The 24,012-nt window shown below is 36.7% G+C and overlaps 1 protein-coding gene across 5 annotated transcripts in view; it reads right to left on the reverse strand.

The window, feature by feature from the left end:
• znf536 (zinc finger protein 536) overlaps nt 1-24,012 on the reverse strand; it is a 172,155-nt gene that overhangs the window by 48,968 nt on the left and 99,175 nt on the right. For all 5 annotated transcript variants that reach the window (XM_015368638.2, XM_006641441.3, XM_015368639.2 and 2 more), the window contains 2 exons: nt 7,166-7,318; nt 777-2,381 (listed from right to left, as the gene is read on the reverse strand). In XM_015368638.2, coding sequence (XP_015224124.1) covers nt 777-2,381; nt 7,166-7,318 — 1,758 coding nt within the window. The remainder of the gene's footprint in view (nt 1-776; nt 2,382-7,165; nt 7,319-24,012) is intronic.

Raw genomic sequence — 24,012 nt, forward strand, 5'->3', positions numbered from 1 at the left:
AAGAATAAAAATGTCTGGACATAGAAACCCATTATTATATCACAGTAATATATCATTATATCTATATTATTGCATTTCATAATTAATCATCCACAAAAATAAGAAGTGTGATCAAATTTATTTTCAGATGCTAAATACAGTCAATTTTAACTTAATATAAGGTAAGTGATAAAAATAAATTAATCTAAGTATTAAGAAATAATGGGCAAGTATTTATTTCAGTAAAAAAATGAACAAACCAACATTTGTGGCTTCTCACTTACCTTTTACAATCTCTTCCTGGCTTCTCTCACTGAATTATACTACATACTGTATACTATATTTTGTGGGTTTGTTCTTTTTTTATTACCAAAACTCAAAAAGAGCACTCAGAAACATTGGTTTTCAAGGAGCTCCTATAACCTTAAAAGAATCATGAAAAATGACAGTTCATTTTTCACAGGGTCATACATCTTTCGGTATTATAGAGTAATGGGCTTTAGGGACTGAGCTTTATGAAACCTAAGATAGTTAAATACGGTGCTTGAGAAGACATTGGAGCTGAGATCCTGTTTGGGAGATAGGATTATTCGCCTCCATCCAGGGAAACCAAAACTGCAGTAATATAAACTAGTAATAAAGATTAATCTGATGCTCCTTGCAAGTGAATAGCGTCTAAACTTGCTTGAAATAAGGTTGAAATAACTTTAAGCACATCTGCTTTATCTGCTGTGAACAATGGGAGTGATAGTGCAGATATGTGTGCTATAGGATCAAAAGCATGCCACAGTACTTACCAGGCATGTCTGGTCTCTTGATGCCACTGGTGTTGTTTGAGCTGTTTCCAAGGCCATTGAATGCCGCTAGGTTCTCTGTGCTGTAGGCCCTCAGGACAGACAGCATGTTCATCTGCTGCTCAAGATGGGCATGTTCCGGTTTCATCACCCCTGGGGGAACTCCTTGAGATGAAAGAAGATTCAAGCCCTGCCACTGTTTCTCCAGCAGTTGTGGCATGGTGGGCACAAGCCCCTGTGAGTCCTTCACTGGAATGCCACTTTGCATCAGATCCCTGCTTCCATCCTCCTCCTCCTCTTCCTCCTCCTCTTCCTCATCCTCATCACTTTCCAGTTTTTCATTAGGGGAGTCATCACTATGTTCAGCAGGTCTGCCATCATCTTCCAGCTGCTCGTGCTCCTCTGAAGCCTCCATCTCACTGCTGGAGACTTTATCTGAAAGTTCATCAGTGGTGCCTCTGTTAGTAAGGCTTGCCGACTTCAGATTTATGCTGTCAGCAGGTTGAATGTTTTGCTCAGCTTCCTGACTGGTGTTGCTAGAGCTTTGGGTTCCTGATCCACCTGAAGTTGCGTAAATTCTAAACTGCTTGAAGAAATCATTCTGAACGCTGCTCACATTAGCATCCATGTGATTTGGCCAAGTTGAGCTCTTCTGTTCTCCCAAAGTCTCTTTGACTGTCTCCTGCTGGGTCATCTTATCTATATGTGGGGATTGCTTAGAGGAAATTGCCTCTTTGCCAAGGTGACTAGCACTGGTACCCAGACTAGCTTTATTTAGTGAGGCCAACTCCCCTGTTTGTTCCTTGCTTATCCCTTTCATGTCCAAGATGCTTTCCTTACGTTTTGCTTTTCCGAGGTGGTTGGCCTGTAAATGGAGTGCCATCAGCTCCATGGATGAAGTTGTGAATGAGCAGAAAAGGCAGCCGTGCCAGGCGACATTGTCTTGGATTGTAACAGATGAGCCTGGCAGCGAAGCAGAATCTGGCCTGACAGATAGATCGAGTGGTTCATACTGAGATTTCTCAGGTTTGCCTTCAGAAGGCTTGGCATCTGCTTTCTCCACGCTGTTCTCGCCTCTCTTGGCTTTTGTTTCTATGCTTTCACTGAAAGGCTTTTCTCTCATTTCCTTCTCTTTTTTCAAGGAACTCTGAACAAAATTGTCCATGAAAGCCTGTAGGGAACCTTGAAAGTTGACACCGTTGCCTACCATGCTCTGGTAGGCTCTCCCCAGGTCAGAGAAGCTGGGTGTGCCTTCCCCAGATGCCTCAGAGCTTTTGAGATTTTCCAAGGAATTTTCAGAGGCCACACTAGCGCACTGTCCATGACGTTCTCTTGCAGAGATCATCCCTGATGCCCACTGATGGGGAAGCAGCTGCCCTCCTCTGAAATCAGTACTCGGCACTCCTTTGAAGACTCCTCTGAGGATGTCAGGTCTGATAAACATGCTGCCCTTGGCGTTCGAATGATCTTCCTTATGTTCTTGGGAGTGGCCTGACATGGGCCCCCCTCCATTCTGCTGTTCCCTGTGGTGACGTTCCAGGTGATATTTCAGGGATGCCGACTGTGTGCCTGCATAGTCACAATGTGGGCACTTGTACGGTTTCTCACCTGTGACGGAAGAAAAGAAAAAACAAAGTGTTGTGAAAAAAGGTTCCCGAACTAACATTTTAAAGCTAAGTTAGTGACAAGACTTTGACATTTCAAAACCATTTTGTCCAGTAGTTCATTCAGAAATGCAGAGTTAGTCAAATTAGGTTTTTCATCTTAAAATTAAGTTAGTAGTCTTGACAACACAATAAAATCCACTAAGCATATGGTAGTTTCAAAACCCCTAAAGCAGACAATACTTTTTAATAGATAACAAAACTAATGTTGTCCTAATATTACCACTGTTTGCATCGGTGAATGCTAGGAGGTCCTCTCTTGGCCTTGTTCACTGTCAGACACTGCCTTGGCAAAGAGGCAGTATTTTCTTGGACAATCTCTATTTGCAGTTTATCACGGTCAACATAAATCACAGCCTACAGAAGCTATACATTCCCAGAAGAATACAATTTTAACTGTTGATGAAAAAACGTTGTGATGAAAACTTCAACTGAAATAAACAGGCACAGACACGTACACACGGACCATACGGGAGACAGACCAAGTCCCATAATTTTAGCCAGTGTCAGATTGTATTTTTCCATAGCAAACAGTGCTCTCCAGTGGGTAATCGCTGTTACACATCAAAAAGACTACATGTATAATAAAATAGAAATTTTAAAGCACACTATGTGAAAAAGTACACACTGTAGCCTAATATACCAAAAAATCCCACTTGTAATTACAACACACATAATTAAAGCCAGCTTTGCAATCAATAAAAATAAACAAAATGAAATGCTTGATTTTAAAATGTAGGAAAGTTTCTAGAATGAACATTCAGACAAACACAGCAGCTGATGGGGTGGGACCTGAATGTAAAATAAAGGGATGTTTGTTAAGTACTGTGTGTATATATAGCTATAAAATTTGTTTAGATTATACACATGGAAACCATTTTTAAACCTAAAAAAATTCAGCATTGTTACGCAAGACTGAATTGAATGATTTAAGTCTTGCTCTGCAGTAAATCATGGATATAATTAGCAAATGGCATACTGCTCAAGTAATTTATCATTATTTGGAGGGCACCATTCCAGAAAGATTCAAAGATCTGCAGACCTACTGCATTGTTCCTAAATAAAGGTCTACAAATACAAATTCAATAAAATATTAATATCAGGGAACCAGTTGGAGACATAGCTTTAAACAAGAATGCATTTTGGCTTATATTTAAAATAAACCAAGTAATATGGGCTTTAACCCAATAAGTGCTAATCTCTCTGTGGACTGGGCTGATTTAATAGTAACAATCTCTGATGTAAATGATCATTTTCATTTCCTTTAATTGAATTTTAGTTACCATTAGAGTAAAATTCAAGTGAAATTCTCTACTAACAATCTGATGTTCACTTTGAAAAAGTGTACAGCAATATTGTTTCATTTGCCACAAGGGATGACAATACCTTAAAATATGCATCCAATTTAAACAAACCTTGAAGAGTAATCAATATCTAGATTATTGGAGTGTGGTCTGTACCTTGTGGACTATTTGGATCCAGTAAGACATCTGTTTTATCATTCATCAGGGCCATTTGTGGCATCTGGGAATTTACAGTATCCATCCGTGCAACATTACACACAATTTACTGTTAAAGGTCAAAATGTACCCGTAACACTTTTAATTGTAATCCTAACAAACAGGAACACCTCTGAGAAAGCTAATGGCCTGTTAAGAAACAAAAAAAAAAGGAAGGCCCAGTATTGTTTTATGTCAAATACTAATATTTACTGTTTTTTAAAGAGAAATCCAATTTTAATAATAATGTTTTTTAAATGCACCATAAAAGATGTCTGGTCACCATCTGGTGCTAAGTCACAAGACAAAATCCCACTGCAAACTACCACAGTAAAGACAAGAACATTTAAGCTTTACTCTTTGCACATGTGCATGTGCTTTCCTTGAGAAATAAGTTAGAAAATTATTATGATTTGCTGTTTTTTTATCTCAGACAAAGAAACATCCTTCTTAAGAAACAAAAAATGTAGGTAATTTTATAACTAGTGATCGTTTCAGTCCATTGTGTTTATTCCCTTTCAGGAGCTCAGTTTAAATGCTTTCATCTGGACTCATCTGGGACAATACAATTTGTTTCAGCTCCATAGAAACCACTTTTAATAAACACCATGGCGCACCACAGGACTGCAATTAAAATAGTTAATAGATATGGCATGCTTCAGGTTGAATTTCCATATAATTTATACATGATCAAGAAAGACAGTTTGTAAACTATTCAGATGGAGCAAAACTACATTGAATGTAGCAAAGGCGCCGCCGTTTTGTGAAACAAGCAACTTGCTAGAGACTAATTCAGTGTAATCCTATTACTTTCCCTGACTGAAACTGTACATGGTAAAAGTTTTCTTTGACAGCCAGTTAGTAATACAGTATTTGTTTAGTTTTGCTATGTAGTTCAGAATGCGTGACTTACACACATCTCAATCCTACATATTCCTATTTCTGAAGCACAGATATAAATTGTGTGCTAATGTTCCCAAAGTATACATGTTCAATGTAAAACTGAAGACTTTTTTACACAGCTGCTTACTGCTAAATACTGTCTTGTCCAGAAGGGGACAATCTGTGTCTCTAATTGCTGTCACTGAAGCCTAGATTCATTATGTGACTTTCCCATTAAAATGTGAGCATTAATTTGTATAATGAAATATCACCCACTGCAGTGTTCATTAGCTGTGCCCCACTGTATACAGCACATTGTTAGCTACCTAGAAACTGTAGTTAATTTCACTAATGGATATTTTCCCACTCAGTGTTCGGGAGGAAATTAATACTGTAACATTAGCTCTTTAACTTTTAGAGAAATTTAAATTCAGTTAATTCCTTTCAACAAAATTTTTGGAAGTCATTAATCTGACATTTTATTTTACAACCATGTTAGTAAGCAATACAATGGCAGTGTTTGGACTGGTAAATTCCTATGTGTGTGTGTGTTTAAGAGTGTTACACTTTTGTATGTGATTATTACAATTTTTACCTTTTCAGATTTGCATTTCTGAGAAGTGCCTATTGTCTGTATCCAAAAATTTAAAGCAGCATTTGAATCTTTACGTGTATACTGTTCACCTTTTGAAATAAAGCACTGCTTGATTCTTTGCTTCAGTTCTCTTTGGAGTTTTTTTTATTCAGTGAGCTTATCATAGGATGTTGTCACAGCATGCTTTAGACTGTTGTTTCTATATCTGTGATCCTACATTGTGCAGATCTCTGTTTTTACTCAGCAACATATACAATTCACAAAAGGGTTTTATCAGTTTTTATGGTTGAACTGAACCTACTGTATAGAGATTTGTTCATGATTTAGGTGACAAGCTACTCAGAAAGTACTTCTAAGCTTAAGGTGCAGATGAAAGAAAAGTACTGACCTATTCACATTGTTTTGATTATTACACTACACCCATAATCCTTCGGATGAGACCTAAAACCGAGATCCTGACTCTTTGTGGTCATTAAAAATCCCAGGGCGTTTTTCTTGAAAAAATTAGGGGTGTAACCCCGGCGTCCTGGCCAAATTTCCCATTGGCCCTTACCAATCATGGCCTCCTAATAATCCCCATCTATGAATTCGCTTCATTACTCTGCTCTCCTCCCCACTGATAGCTGAAGTGTGGGGAGCGTTCTGGTGCACCTTAGCTGCCATCGCATCATCCAGGTGGGGCTGCACACTGGTGGTGGAGGAGGGGAGTCCCCTTTACCTGTGAAGCGCTTTGAGTGTCCAGAAAAGAGCTCTATAAACATAAGCAATTATTATTATCCCAGCAGGGGATATCCCTAATACAAAGTAATACAATGTCACTGCTATTTAATTTGTGTTTTTTATGTGCTAAATATTGAGTTCTGGGGTATAGGACATTTCTAATGTCATCAATAAAGAAACAAAACAAGAAGTCTGCTGTGCTCAAATTATTAAAAAAAGATAAGAAAAAAACATTTTAACATAATATGGGAATGTTCTGAGACAGCTTTGTTTTCAAGGCTGGTCTCTTTAACTCTGTTCCCTAAAATATTCCTTGTTCTTCTGTTGAATGATAACTGGTCACTAAATTTCTCTGGGCTACAGAGGCAAATGTGGCTGGCTAGCATGCCTGCTGCTAAGAAGATGGTTCCTGATCTCTGATGGCCTCTCCATTCCCTTCCCCGCTGTCAGTGGGCTCTTTCCTTGCTTGATGTTGTAGCTGTGGAGCTCTCTATTCCACAGGTTCAAGGGCCTGGGAGCAGACTGTCTGAGAAGCACAATAGCCTTGTTGATCGTGCTCTTAAATACTGATTGATACCTGATGGGGAATTCTGGGGTCCTGTATCTAGAGAGGAAGGAGATTGCCACCTTGGCAGGGAAGATATATTGGGCCGAGGGTGGGACGGGGTACCACCTGGAGAGTTTATTTTTTTTTGGTGGGGGTTTCCCCCCTAAAAATCAGCATTAACAAAAAACTAAATAAGTTGCCTTTCTTGCAATGAACATGTCTTCACTGATTTCTGCCAGGCAGATCATCTCCACCCTTGACATTGACTTTATCTGCAATTTAATCTTGAAGAAAAATGAGAACAGAAGGAGATTCAGCAAGGGGTGAAGGTGGGGTGAGGTCATCGGTGAGATGAGGGTGTCAAAGTGGCACTTGTGCAACGGGCAAGGATTCTCCCATTACCCCCTGGTACTGCATGTGCTGAAATATTTGCATTTTGGTCTCAGGGCATAGCATTTTAAATCTTACAGTCTGAGGACCCATACCTGTGTGTATCCTCAGATGGACCTTCAAGTGATGTGATGTTCGGAAGGTCTTTCCACAGTATGGACAGTCCTTCATTGCCGATCCCAGGCCCCTGTCTCTCACAAGGGAAGGCTGCTGGACTCCCATTGGTTTTGCTACTTCTTCCCCAGCATCTATAACACAGACAAGGTCTCACGTCACTTCAGCACTTGTCAGAAACTGTTTTCACTAAATCTGCTAACACTACACAAAGTCAAACACATCAATAGTGCAGCTATTTTTCCCCATTTCAACCTGACAGAATGCTGACAATTCATAAGCTTTCAGTTTTTTTTCTCCCCCTCCCCAACCAGTTCTTTTATCCTTGCTATCATCATCTTCTGGTAGCATATGGTGGATTGTATTGAAATGAACAATACAAGAAAAGAAACAACGATGTCAGCAATGGTTCTTATTTGTTGGAGTCAAGGACTTTGATCTGTAACGTTTCTTCTGCTAAAAACAAAGAGTCGGGACCAGAGGCCCTGGCCTCAGTGAATTATAAGTTATTTAGGGTAGTTTGGATGTGGGGCAGAGCAGCACCTTAAATAGAGATTTTGAGTTCAATGTATTTATATTTATTTATGCAACAGGAACAAAAATAAGAAAAATAAAGTCACAGTATTATGGCAAAAGCTTTTATTTTAATTTTGAATTACATATTATGGATAGTTAAGAGCATTATCAATCAATAATTTAAATTAGATAACATTAACCTTTATTCATTAGACAACTGCTTTCTCATTTTGCAAACCAGAAAACTGCAGTGTTTTATAATTATAATAACTGAACAAAGGCGAAGACATTTTAATGTTGTTTCATTTTTTTGGCACAGAAAATTTCATGTTGGGTAACCATGTCTTTCAAACACAGGAGATAAAGAAATTAAGGTAGTGATTTATGGGCTTGAAATGTTTGATATTTCTGTGTTTGATATGTCACTTATGATATTTCTCTTTTTTGTTTGTAAATAACCTGTAAGATAATGTCACTTTTAATTTAGGTTTCCAAATGTTAGTTATAACTTCTGAATTTTTTTTTTCATATTTACCGAAGCATCCATTAATTTAACAGTTTTATCCAAATCAGGATCGCAGGGGGCCATGGCCTACTCTATCTTGGCAATCCATGGACGTCTGGTGGGATACACCCTGGACAGGACACCAGTCTATCGCATGGCAGATACACACATATTCTCACACTAGGGTCAACTTCCCAGAAGCCAATTCCCTTATCAGTATGTTTCTGAGCCGTGGGATAACAGGAGCACCATGAGAAAACTCACACAGGGAGAACATACAAACTCCATGCCATGCCTACAGCACCCCAGGTCTGGAACTACCCCAGTGCTACAAAGAAGCAATGCTAACTATTGTAATCTCGTGCCATCCTATCAAAATATCCATACAGTGTGTCACATTTAAAACAATGAAAACACTTATATAATTCTAGAGGTTTAATGGAAGAATATGGAAATGGAATGTAAAGGCATATTCTGGCGATAGTAAGTTAGTAGCTCCACTTCAGGTCAAACAAACCTGACCACAAACTTGAGTGTATTGCATAGTGTGGTGAGTTTACCTACAGTTCAAACAGTTCAAACATGACATTTTCTGAAAGCCACTGCTTAATCTTTTTACTTTCATTGTAAATTTCACTAAAGGCCCACATACTCATTAGACCCCAGATTTTTAAGCCATGTGTACGAGCATCACACCAAAGAAGTGACATTTTGTCCCACCAAAACATGTAATTGCAGTCTGAGGTACGTGAAAATACTGTAAAACTGTTTCTCCATTCCTTCTGAAAAAGCACAATTATTGGCAGCAATCCATGGCCTGCGTTGCAAGTCAAACAGCGCATGACATGGAAAAACACAAATAAGGTTAAAATTTCAGCAGCACATGATACACAGTACTATGCGGGGAAATGCTTCTGATTGGAGCAACCCACTTAGGCAACTATTTTCAGAGAATCAAAGGTTTCTTGCAGTGCTCTTAGATTTTTTATTTTATTTTAAGAACTCGAAACAAAACAGAAGCAGAAGGTGAGATGTTGCGACTGACTCCGCTCACGTTATTTTTTACTCATTGCACCTAAAATCAATAGAGGTGAGTTACCCTCTTCAAATATCTTTCATCACTGTAATCAGAGGTAGCAAATTGCACAGAGAATTTAGAAACTGTCGGTGTCTCTCTCTGGAATCACTTTAAATACATTGATATTCTTCTCAGCAGTCTGTGTAACCAGACTTTTGTATTTTTGGACACAGCAACCAAAAACACCTCGCAATATCTTTTCATTTAGTAACTGGCAGGAAAAAAGTCCCTAGTGAATGCTGGCCCATGTCTTTGTCTTTAATCAGCTGACTGATCCAGGCTTTTAATATGGCTGTTCCAATTATTGTAAAAGTCATCTAGTACCTTATAACCACAAATATTGACAGTTTATTGCACAACACATTTATGACATTTGAAGGTCACATCATACATTATACATAGTCTTTTAGGGAAGTGACTGGAAGAGAGAGATACATGATAACCCACTACCTATAACTATTTTCTACATATTGATTTTTTGTGTCTTTTTTATTCAAGGAAATATCTGTGGGACACGGCATTCAAATTATTTTCACTATGAAAGCTTCTGTTTTAAAAAATGCACTCTTAGCCTGCATAAACTGAAAAAGAAGTACTGTACCCTGCCTGGCCTTACTCCCCTAGATCTTTGTAACAGGATGTATTTCAAAGCTTCCTATGTGCAAAAGGGGTATGGGTTTGAATTTTATCACGGATAAACCTTTGATGATCTGGTCAGCTGCAGGTTACTTTAATTAAATAAGAAACTTGATATGGATTTTAATAATAATCTTCATTTGTACTCCCTGTTTCCATAGTTCTGTGGGACACTCAATATCTACAGCAGTTTCCCCAGTAGTTAATATCACTTATGGACTGGACAAACAAGATTCAAGGATTGTGCATAAAATATATGCTCACATTTTATTAAGCTAGAAATTATTCTTGTTTTTAATAAAGTGAAATAAACATTGTAAGCTCCTCTTTTTTTATGGGCTTACCCAAATGTAATGTAACATTACAGAACAAAGAATAAAGATCAAATTCTACTAAAGTCATACAAGCCATCTGGGAAAAAGATAAACATCAGTCACCCTGGCTGTCTAGCATATCAGAGCCGTGCCACTGAGAGTAAGCACTGGAGTGACACAATAAAAACCTTTCATTCTCCTGCAGATATTAAAGAATACTCCAAGCAAGTCTGCTTGTATTTAGTACGGGTGCAATTCAAATAACTGCATTTACAGATATTATGTTAATGGTTTATATGTGTGACTATTTTATAGTAAGTATGCAGTTTGTGTGGCAGAAAATACAATTAATAATAATAATAATAATAATAATAATAATAATAATAATAATAATAATAATAATAATACATCAACACATTTACCTACTATGGCAACGCAAAAATAAAAGCAACAGAAAGCTCCTCCATTACAGACCGGCCACACCCTGTTTCCATTAATTGCTGAAGATGAAAAAAAAAACATCTCCCTTAATGGTGCCCCTGCAATCACACTTCCGAGCTAAATTGTTCTGTGGTTTTGATACTGTGATATCACAAAAAAATAAAAACTCAAGACACTTCTCTCCATTATTTTAATGTGTCACGTGTTGTGCGATCCACTGACCTCGGTTTGTATACGTACAAAGAAAATGTGCAAGAAATCTTTTTAAAAAAAAAACAAGTAAAATGTGATGACATCATTTCAAAGGCATTAGCTTTTAAAAATGCACCCTGAGGGGATTTATTTCCTTACTCCAGAGCAACATAACACCATCCGGCTGATGCGCTGTTCTCTTTTTTATTTGGACTGGTGCCATCTTTGTGAACGCCTGGTTCATGCAAGTTAATCAATTTGAGGTTTAGTTACACTGCTGAGGCTAGCATTCTATAGACTGCTAGAAAGTAATTCGAACTTGCAGAATTTATTAACCAAACACCAATTATCATTAAACAGCACTGCATTATCCAGCTTTTACTACCTGACAAGAACTACTTAATGAAATTTTAGATTAAAGATATTTAGTGGTTGATTTATTGTGCAAAACCCTAATGTAGCCCATGTACAGATGCTAGTAGAAGCACTTTTTTTAGAATGGTGTACACAAGGGACCTCTAACCCTCCCTGGTATCACAGCAACCAATGCGGTCCAAAGAAAACAGTTAAATTTTTTAAAATGAGCATCACGCATAATACAGTACTTGGACAGGGGTTTGTTGTGACCTGTGTGGCAAAAAACTGTTTACTGCACAATGTTTGCAAGATGAAACAGCCACAAAATGTGTTACATATAAGGCTTCAGAGTAAACAGGAGCACCAGATGTTCTTTGATGTTAATAATGGCATTTATTATTAATATTAATTAGACTGCATTCAGCAATACATTTGGGCCATTTCCAAGTCAATTAAGCAAAATGGCATTCGGGAGATGTTGAGAACGACATTTTAAGGCAGGTGTTCCGCAGTCCCCTAATAAAACATTTTTGCAGCTTCAGAAAAACAACCATTTTAAGCTGAATTTTCCTTTGTCTGGAGTAAAGCTATGCTATCATGCTTTGAATGTTACAACAGTTTTTTATACAGATATTGTATTTAAAGCACAAAAAATTAACGGCACCTCCTCACAGACGTTTTATGTATTTTTATCATGCTTTGCTGCTGATGTTCACGTTCATTTAGTAAAGACAGATAGACAAAAAAGGTATGGAGAAAGATAAACAGGTGACTAGCAATGCAAGAAAGATAAACACATCACTTACACATGCCACAGATTATTTTTTTCTACACAAAAAGTGAATTTAATGGTGAAAAATAAGGGTAAGACTCTGAAGGCCAAAAGGCACATGAGTACCAAATGCTATTCTCACTATGGCCCATTTGCAAAAATCAGTTCACTGATTTTGATACCAGTGATGGCAGTAAATACCAGTAAAAAAATCTAATTACAGAACACATGGTATTGGAGAACAGAGGGGAATGTGTTTTCTATATAATCTGGTACCCTGGCTTCTGAAAATATGTGCAGAACAGCTCTTTTTCTCTATCATGTATAATCTAGACCTTGAAAGGGTTATTGCGCCACCAGTGAGCTCCGATTTGGCATGAGTTTTTTTAAGCTCTGCAACACAGTACCATACAACGGTACATTAACAATCTGTGCATTCATTTATCAGCCTGCACATTTTGGATTGTATATTTATGGCACAGTGCACTTTTCATAGCTGAAAATTAATGAACATGCCTCTCTTGCAACAAACATGCACCTGTGCTGCATAGATAGTAATCAGAAACATTTATTTTTATTAGCATTTGTGTGGGTAAAATTGCTGTTACAAAATTTTTTTCAAATAAAAATATTTTTGGTCCGTTCATAACATCCCGAATTATTTAGAACAGTTTTATTATTTTTTTAACGCACATTCATTTCCATATTTATTCTACATTTTAGCTAAATGAAAAAGACAAAATAAAAATGTGGGTCATTTATGTATTTATATATTTTTCACAAGCCTCAAGCTGAAGATCCTTGAACGTCTTCTGTGCAACCACATGAAAACTCAACAGCTTCCATTTATTTACACTTTCGGTTTCATTAAAAGCTTAAACAATGTATGGCATAAATAAAACATTAACCTTAGGAAAATATAACACTCAACAAGCCGACATAAGTAATCCATTTACCACAAATCTATGCCATGTATTTTTTATATATTCATTTGGGATTCAAATAAAGGCTGCAAAGTTTTTTCATCTTTATATAGAAAATAAAAGGAAAAGAAATCATATTAATAATCATATACTTTAAAAATAACAGCAGGGACACCTTACTGGCCTTAAAGAGAATAGCTCCACTGAGTTTCCACTCAGGAATGGAGCCATAAGTTTTTTGGCATCAGTCCATCTTTGTTTTCTTTGTAGGTCTGTTCAAGCTTCAAAGAAATTAAAGCTCAAGAAGCACTGAGGTTTTCCTAAGTTTATCATTCTGCAGCCTGATCATAGTTATGGGTAAAACAAAGACTGCAGCCGGAAGGAAAAAGACAAAGCTAGTCAATCTACGAAAGGCAGGAACACATTTAACTTTTACCAGCTTGATCTACTCAAGATATTGTTCTCAAGATACTGTATGAATATTGGGGACATCATTAAGCACAACCTTTCATTGGGCAGGAATTGGTTATTTATCATTAGTTACCATTAGCAAAGCCTGAGCAGTTTCATCTTCAGACAAATTGTCTGTTTTCAATGGAAACATATTAAGAATTGCTGTTGCAAGAGGCACTGGTTTGTATGGACACAGATAAAATTTTAGCTTGTGTGCAGTCTCAGATAAACTGCTACTTTACAACAACTCAGAACCAAATATTCCAATTGGTAAGAGACAAAGAAAACTTTAAACTAATATTCTGTTATAAAGTGTATCATTTGGGACCCTGTTGATCATGTTTTTAAGCTGTTTTTTTATTGTTTAAAGGCACAGGCAGAACTGAATGGAAATGATCAAACTCTTTCCTGTAAGCACACAGATTAACTAAACACCCTTCAATTTTTAGGACACAAATTGCAAGACACAGTCAAACAACAAATGTGTAGTCTTTGAAGTTTGTAAAATATACTGTAGTATCTGTGTTCAAAGTAAAATCAATTGCTACAAGGACTTTTAGAATGTGGGAATGCAAAACATTTTGAAAAAATGCGAATGATCCACATATTGTAATGTCCAGGCTGATGATGATGATAACGAGGACACATTTATTTCAGGTCACCGTTGATTTGAGGCACTGTACCTTTAAAACATATTTTTACATCATCCCAAGCTAACATTGATTTTCTGTTGTTATTGTTCTTCTTCACTTTGTTTTCCATACAAGATCAGCAGAAAATACAGAACCCAAAAGGCTGCTGATGGATTTGTTAATTCACATATAAAACGTGTAAGATCCAACAGGCATATGAAGGCATAGACCGAGCTGCATGACAAGCAAGCTAGAATGATAAATAAAGAAATAAATAACTAATTGTCCATAATTGGGTAGGCAATTAGAATTAGGAGAAACACTGAAATTATCTCTGGATCAATAGCTCAACTGCAAAATGTGCAAAGCACAAATCCTTTTTGAATCATGGCTAATCAATAGCAAATAAGGGAAAGTAATTTAAACCACAAAATTCAGGTTGGATTTGTTTGCCCATTTCAAATTCATCTCCCAATAAGAAGCAATGAGATTAAACAATAACCCAGTACTGCCACCTTTATGACAGTAAATTCTTCAAAAAGACATTACCCATCTTTATTTAATAACTAGCATTTTCTCAGAAAAAAAATAAAAAAAAGATTTATATTGTAGCTCCCAACATTTGGAAAATTCATGTTAGGCAGTTCAGTCGGAATAAATTAAAAAGCTATGATTTGTCAAAGTAGCCTTAACAAAGCCTTCCCTAGTTCCAGTCTTGTGAAGAGATTTGACCCTTAGGGTTAAATAAACCATGCAAAAATAACCCTACAATACTGTGACATTAATATCATAAGAGCTTTCTTTGCCTGAAAATGAAAGGAAATCAATGAAAAACACATTCTCATGCACTTTATTTTATACAGCATCACCACTTCACACTTATAAGTTTACAACACTGATGGGAAGAATATCTCACCCCATACATATCCCTATTAAAGATCATGTACTGTTCCGCTCTAAGAATGTTAATCTGTTATGAAGGTCATTGACAGAGAATAATAATCACCATTGGGGATCTAACAATTTGCCATTTCAGAACATTGCTGATGACTCAACTATTAATAGACTTCTTATATGACTAAAACTATTCTGGTATTTTCACAAAACCTTATGTCTTCTACTTGTCACATCTTTTATCTGTAGAAGATATCTGACATTTGGTGCAAATTAATGTGAACCAAAACCCAAAGAAATTTACATGACTGGATATTGAAAATTAAATATAAATGTTTCAGCTAGAAGGGCCTTTTCTCCCTTTTTTATGACACTATTTGTGCAGAAGAACAATAATACCAACACTGACTTTTAAGCAATAACCAGAATTCTATTATATAGATCCAACACACTGCAAATGTTTACAACTAAACAATAACAATTTTTTAAACTAATTTACTCTAAGCTACAGAGTTGCTGCAGCATTCAACATATGTGTCTGTATTTGTCTGCGAACAAAATAATTCTGGCTTAAGCTATTTTTATCAGGCTTTAAGCATTTGTTCTTTTAAGTGATCAGCATTTATGGAATCACAAATGGAAGTTAGAGGGCTTTATCTACAGAGGCTCAACATCTCAAGACTAATTACAAATTAATCTGGATCTGTATATCTGCAATATGAGGGCAATAAATTGTCCTGCTAAGCACTATCTTATATATTTATAAATATCTAAATAAACTAAGTAGTGAAAGGCAAAAACGAATAAAGAAACATAATTATGTGTAGACTATAACCGTATACTTATACAGAAATCAAGGTTGAGGATTTTGTGCATGAATAATTAATTAATGTGACGTTTAGTTTTGGAGCATATTCAGTTTTATTTTCTCTTAGTTGAAGGGCTTCATTATGGAAGGCCTAGAGCAAATTTAGGAAAAGGCTTTGCTAATTGAAATTGCAAAAAGAACGTCTATGCCTAACATTAAGTTAAGACAGGTTGAGTCTTTCTTAGTGAAGTTAATGTGCTTTTTCAAGCCTTTCAGTTACAGTATATTGCAGAGCTACTGTATTTGTGTTTAATGACACTGATCCAGATTAGCATCTAAGTTTTAATATAACAGAATTACCTGGGACACACATTGCACTGCTGTGCTGAACTGTTGCAATATTTACTGTGGTCAAAAGTAATGAATTAGTACAATGAAAAAGTATGAAGAAAAAGGGTTTCTTAATCAAACTTAGCAGTTAAAACCAGAGTTCCACATATTTTCATTTTACAATATGGGAGTAATCAACACTTTTAAGCTTGACATCAGACAGGAAAGGGAACCACAGAGATCTTCTCATTTTGACTAGCCTAAATCTGTAAACTCATGCTGACACTGTTGTGAGTCTACAATTAGATTGCCACGCTGTGTGGTCCCACAATGTAGTTTCTTTCCCTTTTCAGCTACTGTATTCGAACAGAAGGACTTTGGGCACCTTGACTTGTGTTAACTGCATGAGGCACAAGTAAAGGAAATAGGTCATTAAATCAAATGAGCTTGGCCAACCTCTAAGGATACCAGAGCTGATTCAAATCAGCTTGTTTCCTTTTAAAGGAGCCAGAATCTCACTTCAGATTACCGTCATTAAATCAGACATCTAGTTGCCTCCTGTTTTGTATTCAAATCCATTTGATCTAAGTAAAATTAAAAAAGTACGCGTTTTGTGATGCCATAAATGCTACAAAACGTGTATTGTTTAAATGAGTGCTCTTTTACCATTTTTATAGACACACACAATGTGAAACTATTTCTTCACAATTTTCCTAATTATGCAGCATTGCACTCCACATTTAGGAGAGAACCCTGTTCATCCGGCAGTGTAGTACATCATCGATCTGGTTGATGTGTGGCCTCACACAACAGCAGATCAGGTGAAGAAATAAGAAATTACTGCCCCAATTAAAATAAAGGGCAAAGTTTAGGGAGGCCAGATTGTACACACCCAGAATACCTGAACACCAGGGTGAACACCCCTAATCTTACACTCCTACACTCCTCTCTGAGTCAGGAAATCAATATAACATCTCATATGTTAATGTTATAACAGACAAGACCACCTACAGAACAGTATCCCCAGTCACCACACAAAATTTCCAAAGTATAATGGCAAAATGTCTAATGTATTATGTATATACCTGTTGCCCTGTAAAACCACACTTAAATGATAAACACCATGCATGGAAATAAGAGTAGGAATGAATGGAAATAAGTCCAGAAATGTATAGCTTAAGTTATACTACACATGATTTAAGTGCTAATGGTTCAACTCAGATTTCACTAACTGCTCTACAAAGGATTTTTGTTGTTATTGCTTTATCTTTACTTCATCTTGACTACAAAGAGATAACTACAGTACGTGGATCTCTGGAGTAACACATACAGCACTGTAGTTAAAACACAAAGGTAACTGAGAAGAAAAAAGAAGAGAGCTAATAAAATAACCTGACAACAGGGGTAAGCAATATGTTAAATCCAGAAAGAGCAGAGTATTCAGTAATGATTTAAGCAGTAAGACCAATCATCTAATAGTCCTTGATGGATAACTGTATGAAAAAGATACATAATTTTTTGACTTGCCATTTACACAGCGATGTACCTGAAAGCAGACCAGAATAATAGACAGTTTAAAATGTCAGAGAACTAACTAAGAAAGGGGGGATTGGTCTGTAGAATCTAAATTAGAGAAAGAGCTATTAGCACCGGCTGTTCTAAAGCAAGCTGCTGGAAAGAATATATTGGGAACTGTCCTCTGAAATATTTACTCTGAAATACCTCAGTCAATTAGCCCTCAGTTGGAGTTGACCAGTCAGAAACAAAATATATCTAGTTATGAAACCATCATAGTATATTCTCTGTCTCAAATGCATGTATAGGATTTACCTATCTATCCTACTGCAGACCTGCATATTGAGTAGAAGCCAACAGCATATGATTGTGTTAATTAATCTGCCATTGTGAGTACAGGAACAGCTGCAGTGGTCTCGTGGATACGTTGTCAAAGGAAAACAATGCAATGTTAAGCTTCTGACTGAATCTTCTATTACAAAGGAGGTCTAACAGAAGCTAAATTCATAAATCCACAGATCAATTTTTACCAGCACTAATGTCTGACCTTTAAAGGAAAGGTTTTACATACTTAATTTCAGCTTGAAATATGGTTAGATACGTGATACCTAGGATTTGAGCCAATTCTTTGCTTTGAAAACAAACAGATTGGAGGGAAGGTGGGAGCTAAAGACCTGATCTTTTAACTGCACCAGGATTCTGCATAGGGGCGCTGGTATTTTAAAACAATACGTTTAACAAGATTAGGCTGGAGCCATCAATCTCTGTTATATGGCTTTAATTTCGGGATACCAGACAAATCCGTGAGGAGTTTCAGATACCATGATGTCCTGAAAGACACGCTGTAGGGCAAAAAGGAGATCTTATACAATGATCCAATGTCTGTTTCTGTCTTCTAAGTAATATTTACTTTCTCTTTAATCTACATCATACAATGATGGATGAAAAAAGGTTACATTCTGAAACAGTCCATCAGATTGAAGCCAAAGAGAGGAATGCAACAAATGATGAAAAGGTCAGAATAATTTGTTAAATGTTACCAAATCACAATATTTATGCACCAGATTTTATACATTTAAATCTAGCACCCATGGGTATGGGGAAGAATACATATAAATTAGTCTGTTAATAATACTCCAGGCACATTAAATATTACCTAATAATTACAGGATTAAAAGTTAATTTATTTCTATTCATTACCGATCAGGCTGTTGAAAGTAAAGTGCACTCCTTTAATGTTGAGGTTAAGAAAAACTGGATAAATAAAATATTGTAAGATGAAGGACCAAATCTTGGAAAAAGAAGGTTATATTATACTGTATGGAAAAATGCCTTTGATAATATTAAAGAAACCTATTTTAATTGCTATTTAGATATTCATACTTCATTTGGAGACTTGGATAATCTTCATTAAGCAGTCTGTTAAAGACAGATAAACATTTGAGTGATCAATCAGCTGATAAATATATAGAAAGAATGAAACATTTGCAGGGTAAAATCTAGAGGCTATGTTTTTATGCAGCATACAGTACTTGAGATGTATTGAAATATTAAAAATGGATTTTGTTCTTTCCTGCTGCTTGCAAAGTGTTCTTTATTCTTTCTTGAGAATCAAATGTTGGAGGAATATGGTGATGATCTGTATAAAAGCTGCTTCGAACGGTTCAGAAGGACATGAAGAGTGCCTTGGACCACAGTATCTCGGTATACAGTACATCCCTGAGTACACACATTTACTGGTATTGTTGCATACCCTGAAAAACAACTGCAAGCCCAATTATAGCTTCACCATTTTATAGTCCAGTGTTAAAAAAAAATGTGATTTGCATGTGTTATTTTGCTTAGGAACCCTGAAATGACCACTTGTTTTAAAGAGATTTCTGTAATCCTTATGAGGTGTAGCCAAAGTAAAAATCCTTAGATTTAGTCAAGGTTCCTACTTCCAAGTCAGCATCCTGTATCAATATATAGCCACAACACTGGTGTAATATAACCAGATGGCACCTCTTACAGCACAGTGCCCCTGAAATAGTAGTGTTGCTAGGATCTGCAAGACGTGGGGTGCAACACCCACAACTTTTTCCATGTGCCAGAATACCAATTCTGACATCTTTTTGCCTGCTTATTTTCATACTATAGAGTTCATTCATTTCAACATACTTCATACAATATAATTTGTTGAATGCAAAGATACACATTCAGAACCTCTATCAGTCTTTTATTCTAATAAATAAAATATATATGTAAGAATACAACAGTTTATTTTATTGGAAAAGTCTAAATACTTCTAAAAAACACTGACATTAATCGGTTCAAAGTAGAAAGATGGTAGATATCAACTAATTGTGGATTAGTGAGGAGTTAAAGCCTAAAAGTTCAAAGTTTATGACTACATATAGACACCCTTTCCTGCGAAACCGCGTCATTGTGTAATTGCTCTTTATGGTTAAAAAAAAAATATAGAATTAGATTCACAGTGATGAGCAGCTTTGCTTCATGCAAAAATAATATAGAGATATCCTAAAATAACTGCTGATTTTGAAGTTCTAGTTTAGATTGACATTTTTTTTCCTTTTTGAAAAAAAACCCATGTTCCTCAAGACCAGAAATGCATAAAATGGGAAAGAAGGGCTCAGAAAGCAAGACAATAGGATTTCTTTTCCTCTATGCTGTCCCTCTGAATCCTCTTCTGATTGTGTGTCATCTCTGTGTCTAATAGGAAATACCTGATTCTGGCCCACAGAAGACTGTGCTAGCACGATAAAGTGTCACCTGTGGCAGCAATGCAATGTGGTATTTTGTGCTCAAGGGGCTCGTGTTGAGCTACCAGGACTTAGCAGGAATCTTAGGTAACAAATGCCCACCAGATGCAAGGAACTGTTAGTCTCCTGATCCTAAGCATGAGCTAAACCCTTGTCCCTAATGGGACCAGCCAAAGTCCTTATAAGCAGACAAATGTTGCACCACCCAGTCTCTAATTGCTGGTAATTTTAAGTCCACTGATACACAAAATGGAATTCTCCTGGGAAAAGATGTTAGAAAATGATTGTGAGCCGAACTGCCCCAAGTCACTAAGAAAGAAAAGCATGGGGACAGCTGACTCCTTACTGCAGTCTTTGTTTGGTCTCTCTATCAATGCAAAACTGCATTAAGTTAAACTTACAAGGGAGAATCAAGCATATACTAGTCATACGGTCTTCCACATCTTAAAAAATTTGATGCGGAAAAAACGTGCGGTAAAAATCATTACTCACCCTGCAGTTCGTTACATTTTAGTGTTCCTTTGCAAGAGCTAAAGAAATTAATATTCTGCCCACTAATATTATTATCATTTGTAGGTACACCATGTTTATTAAATGCATAAATGATGTTTATACCTATTTTAAAGACAAATGTGAGGATTCAACAATTACAAATACAACAGGTGCATCATTTACAGTTACCAGATTTGGCTGTTTTTTTTTCTATTCAGATACAACTGCTTTATTTGTATGCAAACCTGTGGTAACAGTTCTTTTCACATTAACTTAAAAACATATGTTCTTTACAAAAATAAAAGGTGTTACTTAGCTGAACCAGTCATAAAGCAATAAAATAATAATCTGTGACACATATGTTTAAAGTCATGTTACCGAGACCTTAAAATATCTATATACTGTATATAAAATACATATTTTTTATCTTAGTTATGAATGCACATGAGCCTTAAAAATAAATCGAATCACCCCACTGGTTCAAAGTAAAGGTCCATAGTAGAACATCTGTGTATCAGCAGTGTTGCTGTGACATGTTCTCAGATTCAAGCAAATATCCATGCAGGTGCTCTTAATATTTAATTATGAGTTATGACCATTAAAAGCAAAATCGTAACTTGAACAACAGCTCACCCAAGTTTTGTATTTCAACATAACTACATGAATTCAGGTCTAAACCTAATTAACCCACAAAGGTTTCATGTCTTAATCCCCAAAGTCAAGGAGGTTGTTGTCCTCACAAATGAGGTCAATGTTTCCCCATGAGAAAATGAAGAAAGAACATAAAGTACTCTCTTTAAGTTTCCAGATCTGATAGGACAACACAGGCGACTATGGGAATATGGCTAAATGAATATTATATGATCTTCATGGTCTTGCAACATTATCACCTGTTTAGCAAACTCCCCACCCCCATTCTGCCCTTTGTCATTCTAAGGTCACTGAAGGGAGTAATCCAATGCAAAAGAAAAATCAAACAGGACCTATCACAATCTACAGTGCAAAACATATTAATAATAATAATAAACTTTATTTTATATAGTGCCTTTAAAGGTGGTTTCTCAAAGCGCTTTACAGGATGACAATTTATATTAGCTTGTATAATAAGTGAATGCTCCAAAACATCTCCATAATGCTCCACCGCCAATCTCAAAAAACATTTTTATCAGTGCAGCCTACCTGTACCTACATGCAGGTTTTAATGACCTAAGTGGTTATGAGACTGTGTGCCTTGTAATGGCTGTGAAAAACATAGGGCAAATGTGGTCTCATGGAAGTCACTAGGAGGCCATATTTCAATTTCAATTATTCAATTACATGTCCTCCATTGTTGATTTTTTAGTACTGCATAACTACCTTTACGTAGGAGTAGGTGCAGTAATAATAATGAGTAAACGAAAAAGATAAATGAACAACAATACATTGAACAGTTAAATTGTTTTGGGGGGCACAAATATACACAAATCTTATCTTTAAGTACATCAGGACACAAATAGTGATTAAACAAGCATTTTAAATTAGTGGTATATTTATAACATGGATGTTGAGTGGACACTCAAGTTATTGTACTTAATATTTTAAGTACCCACAATATCTAAAAAAACAATTACTGAGGTGTGAACACTGTAACATACTTGAGTACACAAGTAATAAACAATTAAGCCCTCAAAATTAAAATTCAATTTGTAATTATTTCCACAGGTACATGAGGATATTTTTGTTTTGCTTTACAAATCCTCTTTCAGAGACTCTCAAACTCCAGTTATAATATTGAGGGCATATTAAGGCTGATTCTCAATTTTAATTGATATATCACAAGAGTACGTCTTATTAACAAACAATACTGACAGCAAAAAGGAAAATGACAGTCAGAAATCAGTAAATACTATCTTCATGCATCAGAGGAAGAAAACAAAACCAATCTTAAGATCTGCAGATCCAATGATGCCTCTAGCAGTTGCAAATCATCTCTGCCACCTGAATACCACTCCAGTAGTTACTACCCTTGGTTACTTTACTTAATTACAGATGGTTAAACATTTCAATATTCAGAGGTTTCAGCCACCATGTTTTCTATCTGACGTGGAGAAGGTCGTATTTCCGAGTCTCCCAAACTAATAATACTCTGCAAAGTGTTACCTAAATCATGTAGCACCAATTTTCTTATTCTTCTCATTTGCTTGTGTAACGGTTCTTGGGGTTTCTGCCCTTGCCGCTCCTGCCCTGCCAGTTCGTCCCTCGGTGCCTCGGCTCGAACCTGGATCACCGGCGTCACGCAACAGGGAACTTGCCAGCTGACCTAAAGGAGAACTCCCGTACGGGGATGGCCCTTCGCCGAGCATGGGGAATTAAACAGGGGGAGAATGTAACGAATATACCCCTGCGTATAACAGAGATCTCAGCCGCCCAGGCTGGCAAGTTCCCTGTTGTGTGGCGCCAGAGACCCGGGTTCGCGCCCAAGCACTGAGGGACGAACCGGCAGGGCAGGAGCGGCAAGGGCAGAAACCCCAAGAACTGTCACACTTGTTATAATTCACACCTATATTTTCTAGCTCTTTGGTAAAGGCAGTAATGCTGTATTTAACAATCAATACAATAAGGACCGCAGATTAAATGTATGAAGGCGGAATATTTCCGCCTACTGCCTCACACAAGATTGCTTTTGCCCTGTATTTTTCACAGCTCAAAGCTGGTGTTTCCTTAAGGACCTTTTAGTGAGTCCACAGATGCTGTATTGGGCTTGTGTCAGAAAACATCACCACAAGTGAGACTGGCAGTGTGGCATTATAGACATGATTTGGAGCATACTATCATTACACAATAATCTAATATGTTCTGAACTGCAGTTTGGTATACAGCAGTTTATGCTTGATTTTTGATTTGCAACCTTTGCAACAGATTTACTCTTTAAGCTAAATCTGGCACAGGGTGTATCATGTGTTTAATATTACGCCTTGTCCCACCGCTGATCTGGGATTGAACAAGTCAAGGCACAGTGTGTTTACCATGACATCCCCATAGGTTAGAGAGTGTTAATCAGCTGTGGCTAGTTCGCTTCACTGTACCCATAATGAGCTTCAGCTCTGGCAAAGAAGAAAACGAATGCCTTTTTTCCACCTGCATGAGACTGAGCTTACAAACAGTTTTGATCTTTGCAATACAGTCATAGTCACTTTTCTGTTGCTTCCACCTGCAGGGTCTAGGCCTG

The sequence above is a fragment of the Lepisosteus oculatus genome, chromosome 20 (genome assembly GCF_040954835.1).
Source record: "Lepisosteus oculatus isolate fLepOcu1 chromosome 20, fLepOcu1.hap2, whole genome shotgun sequence".
Lineage (NCBI taxonomy): Eukaryota > Metazoa > Chordata > Actinopteri > Semionotiformes > Lepisosteidae > Lepisosteus > Lepisosteus oculatus.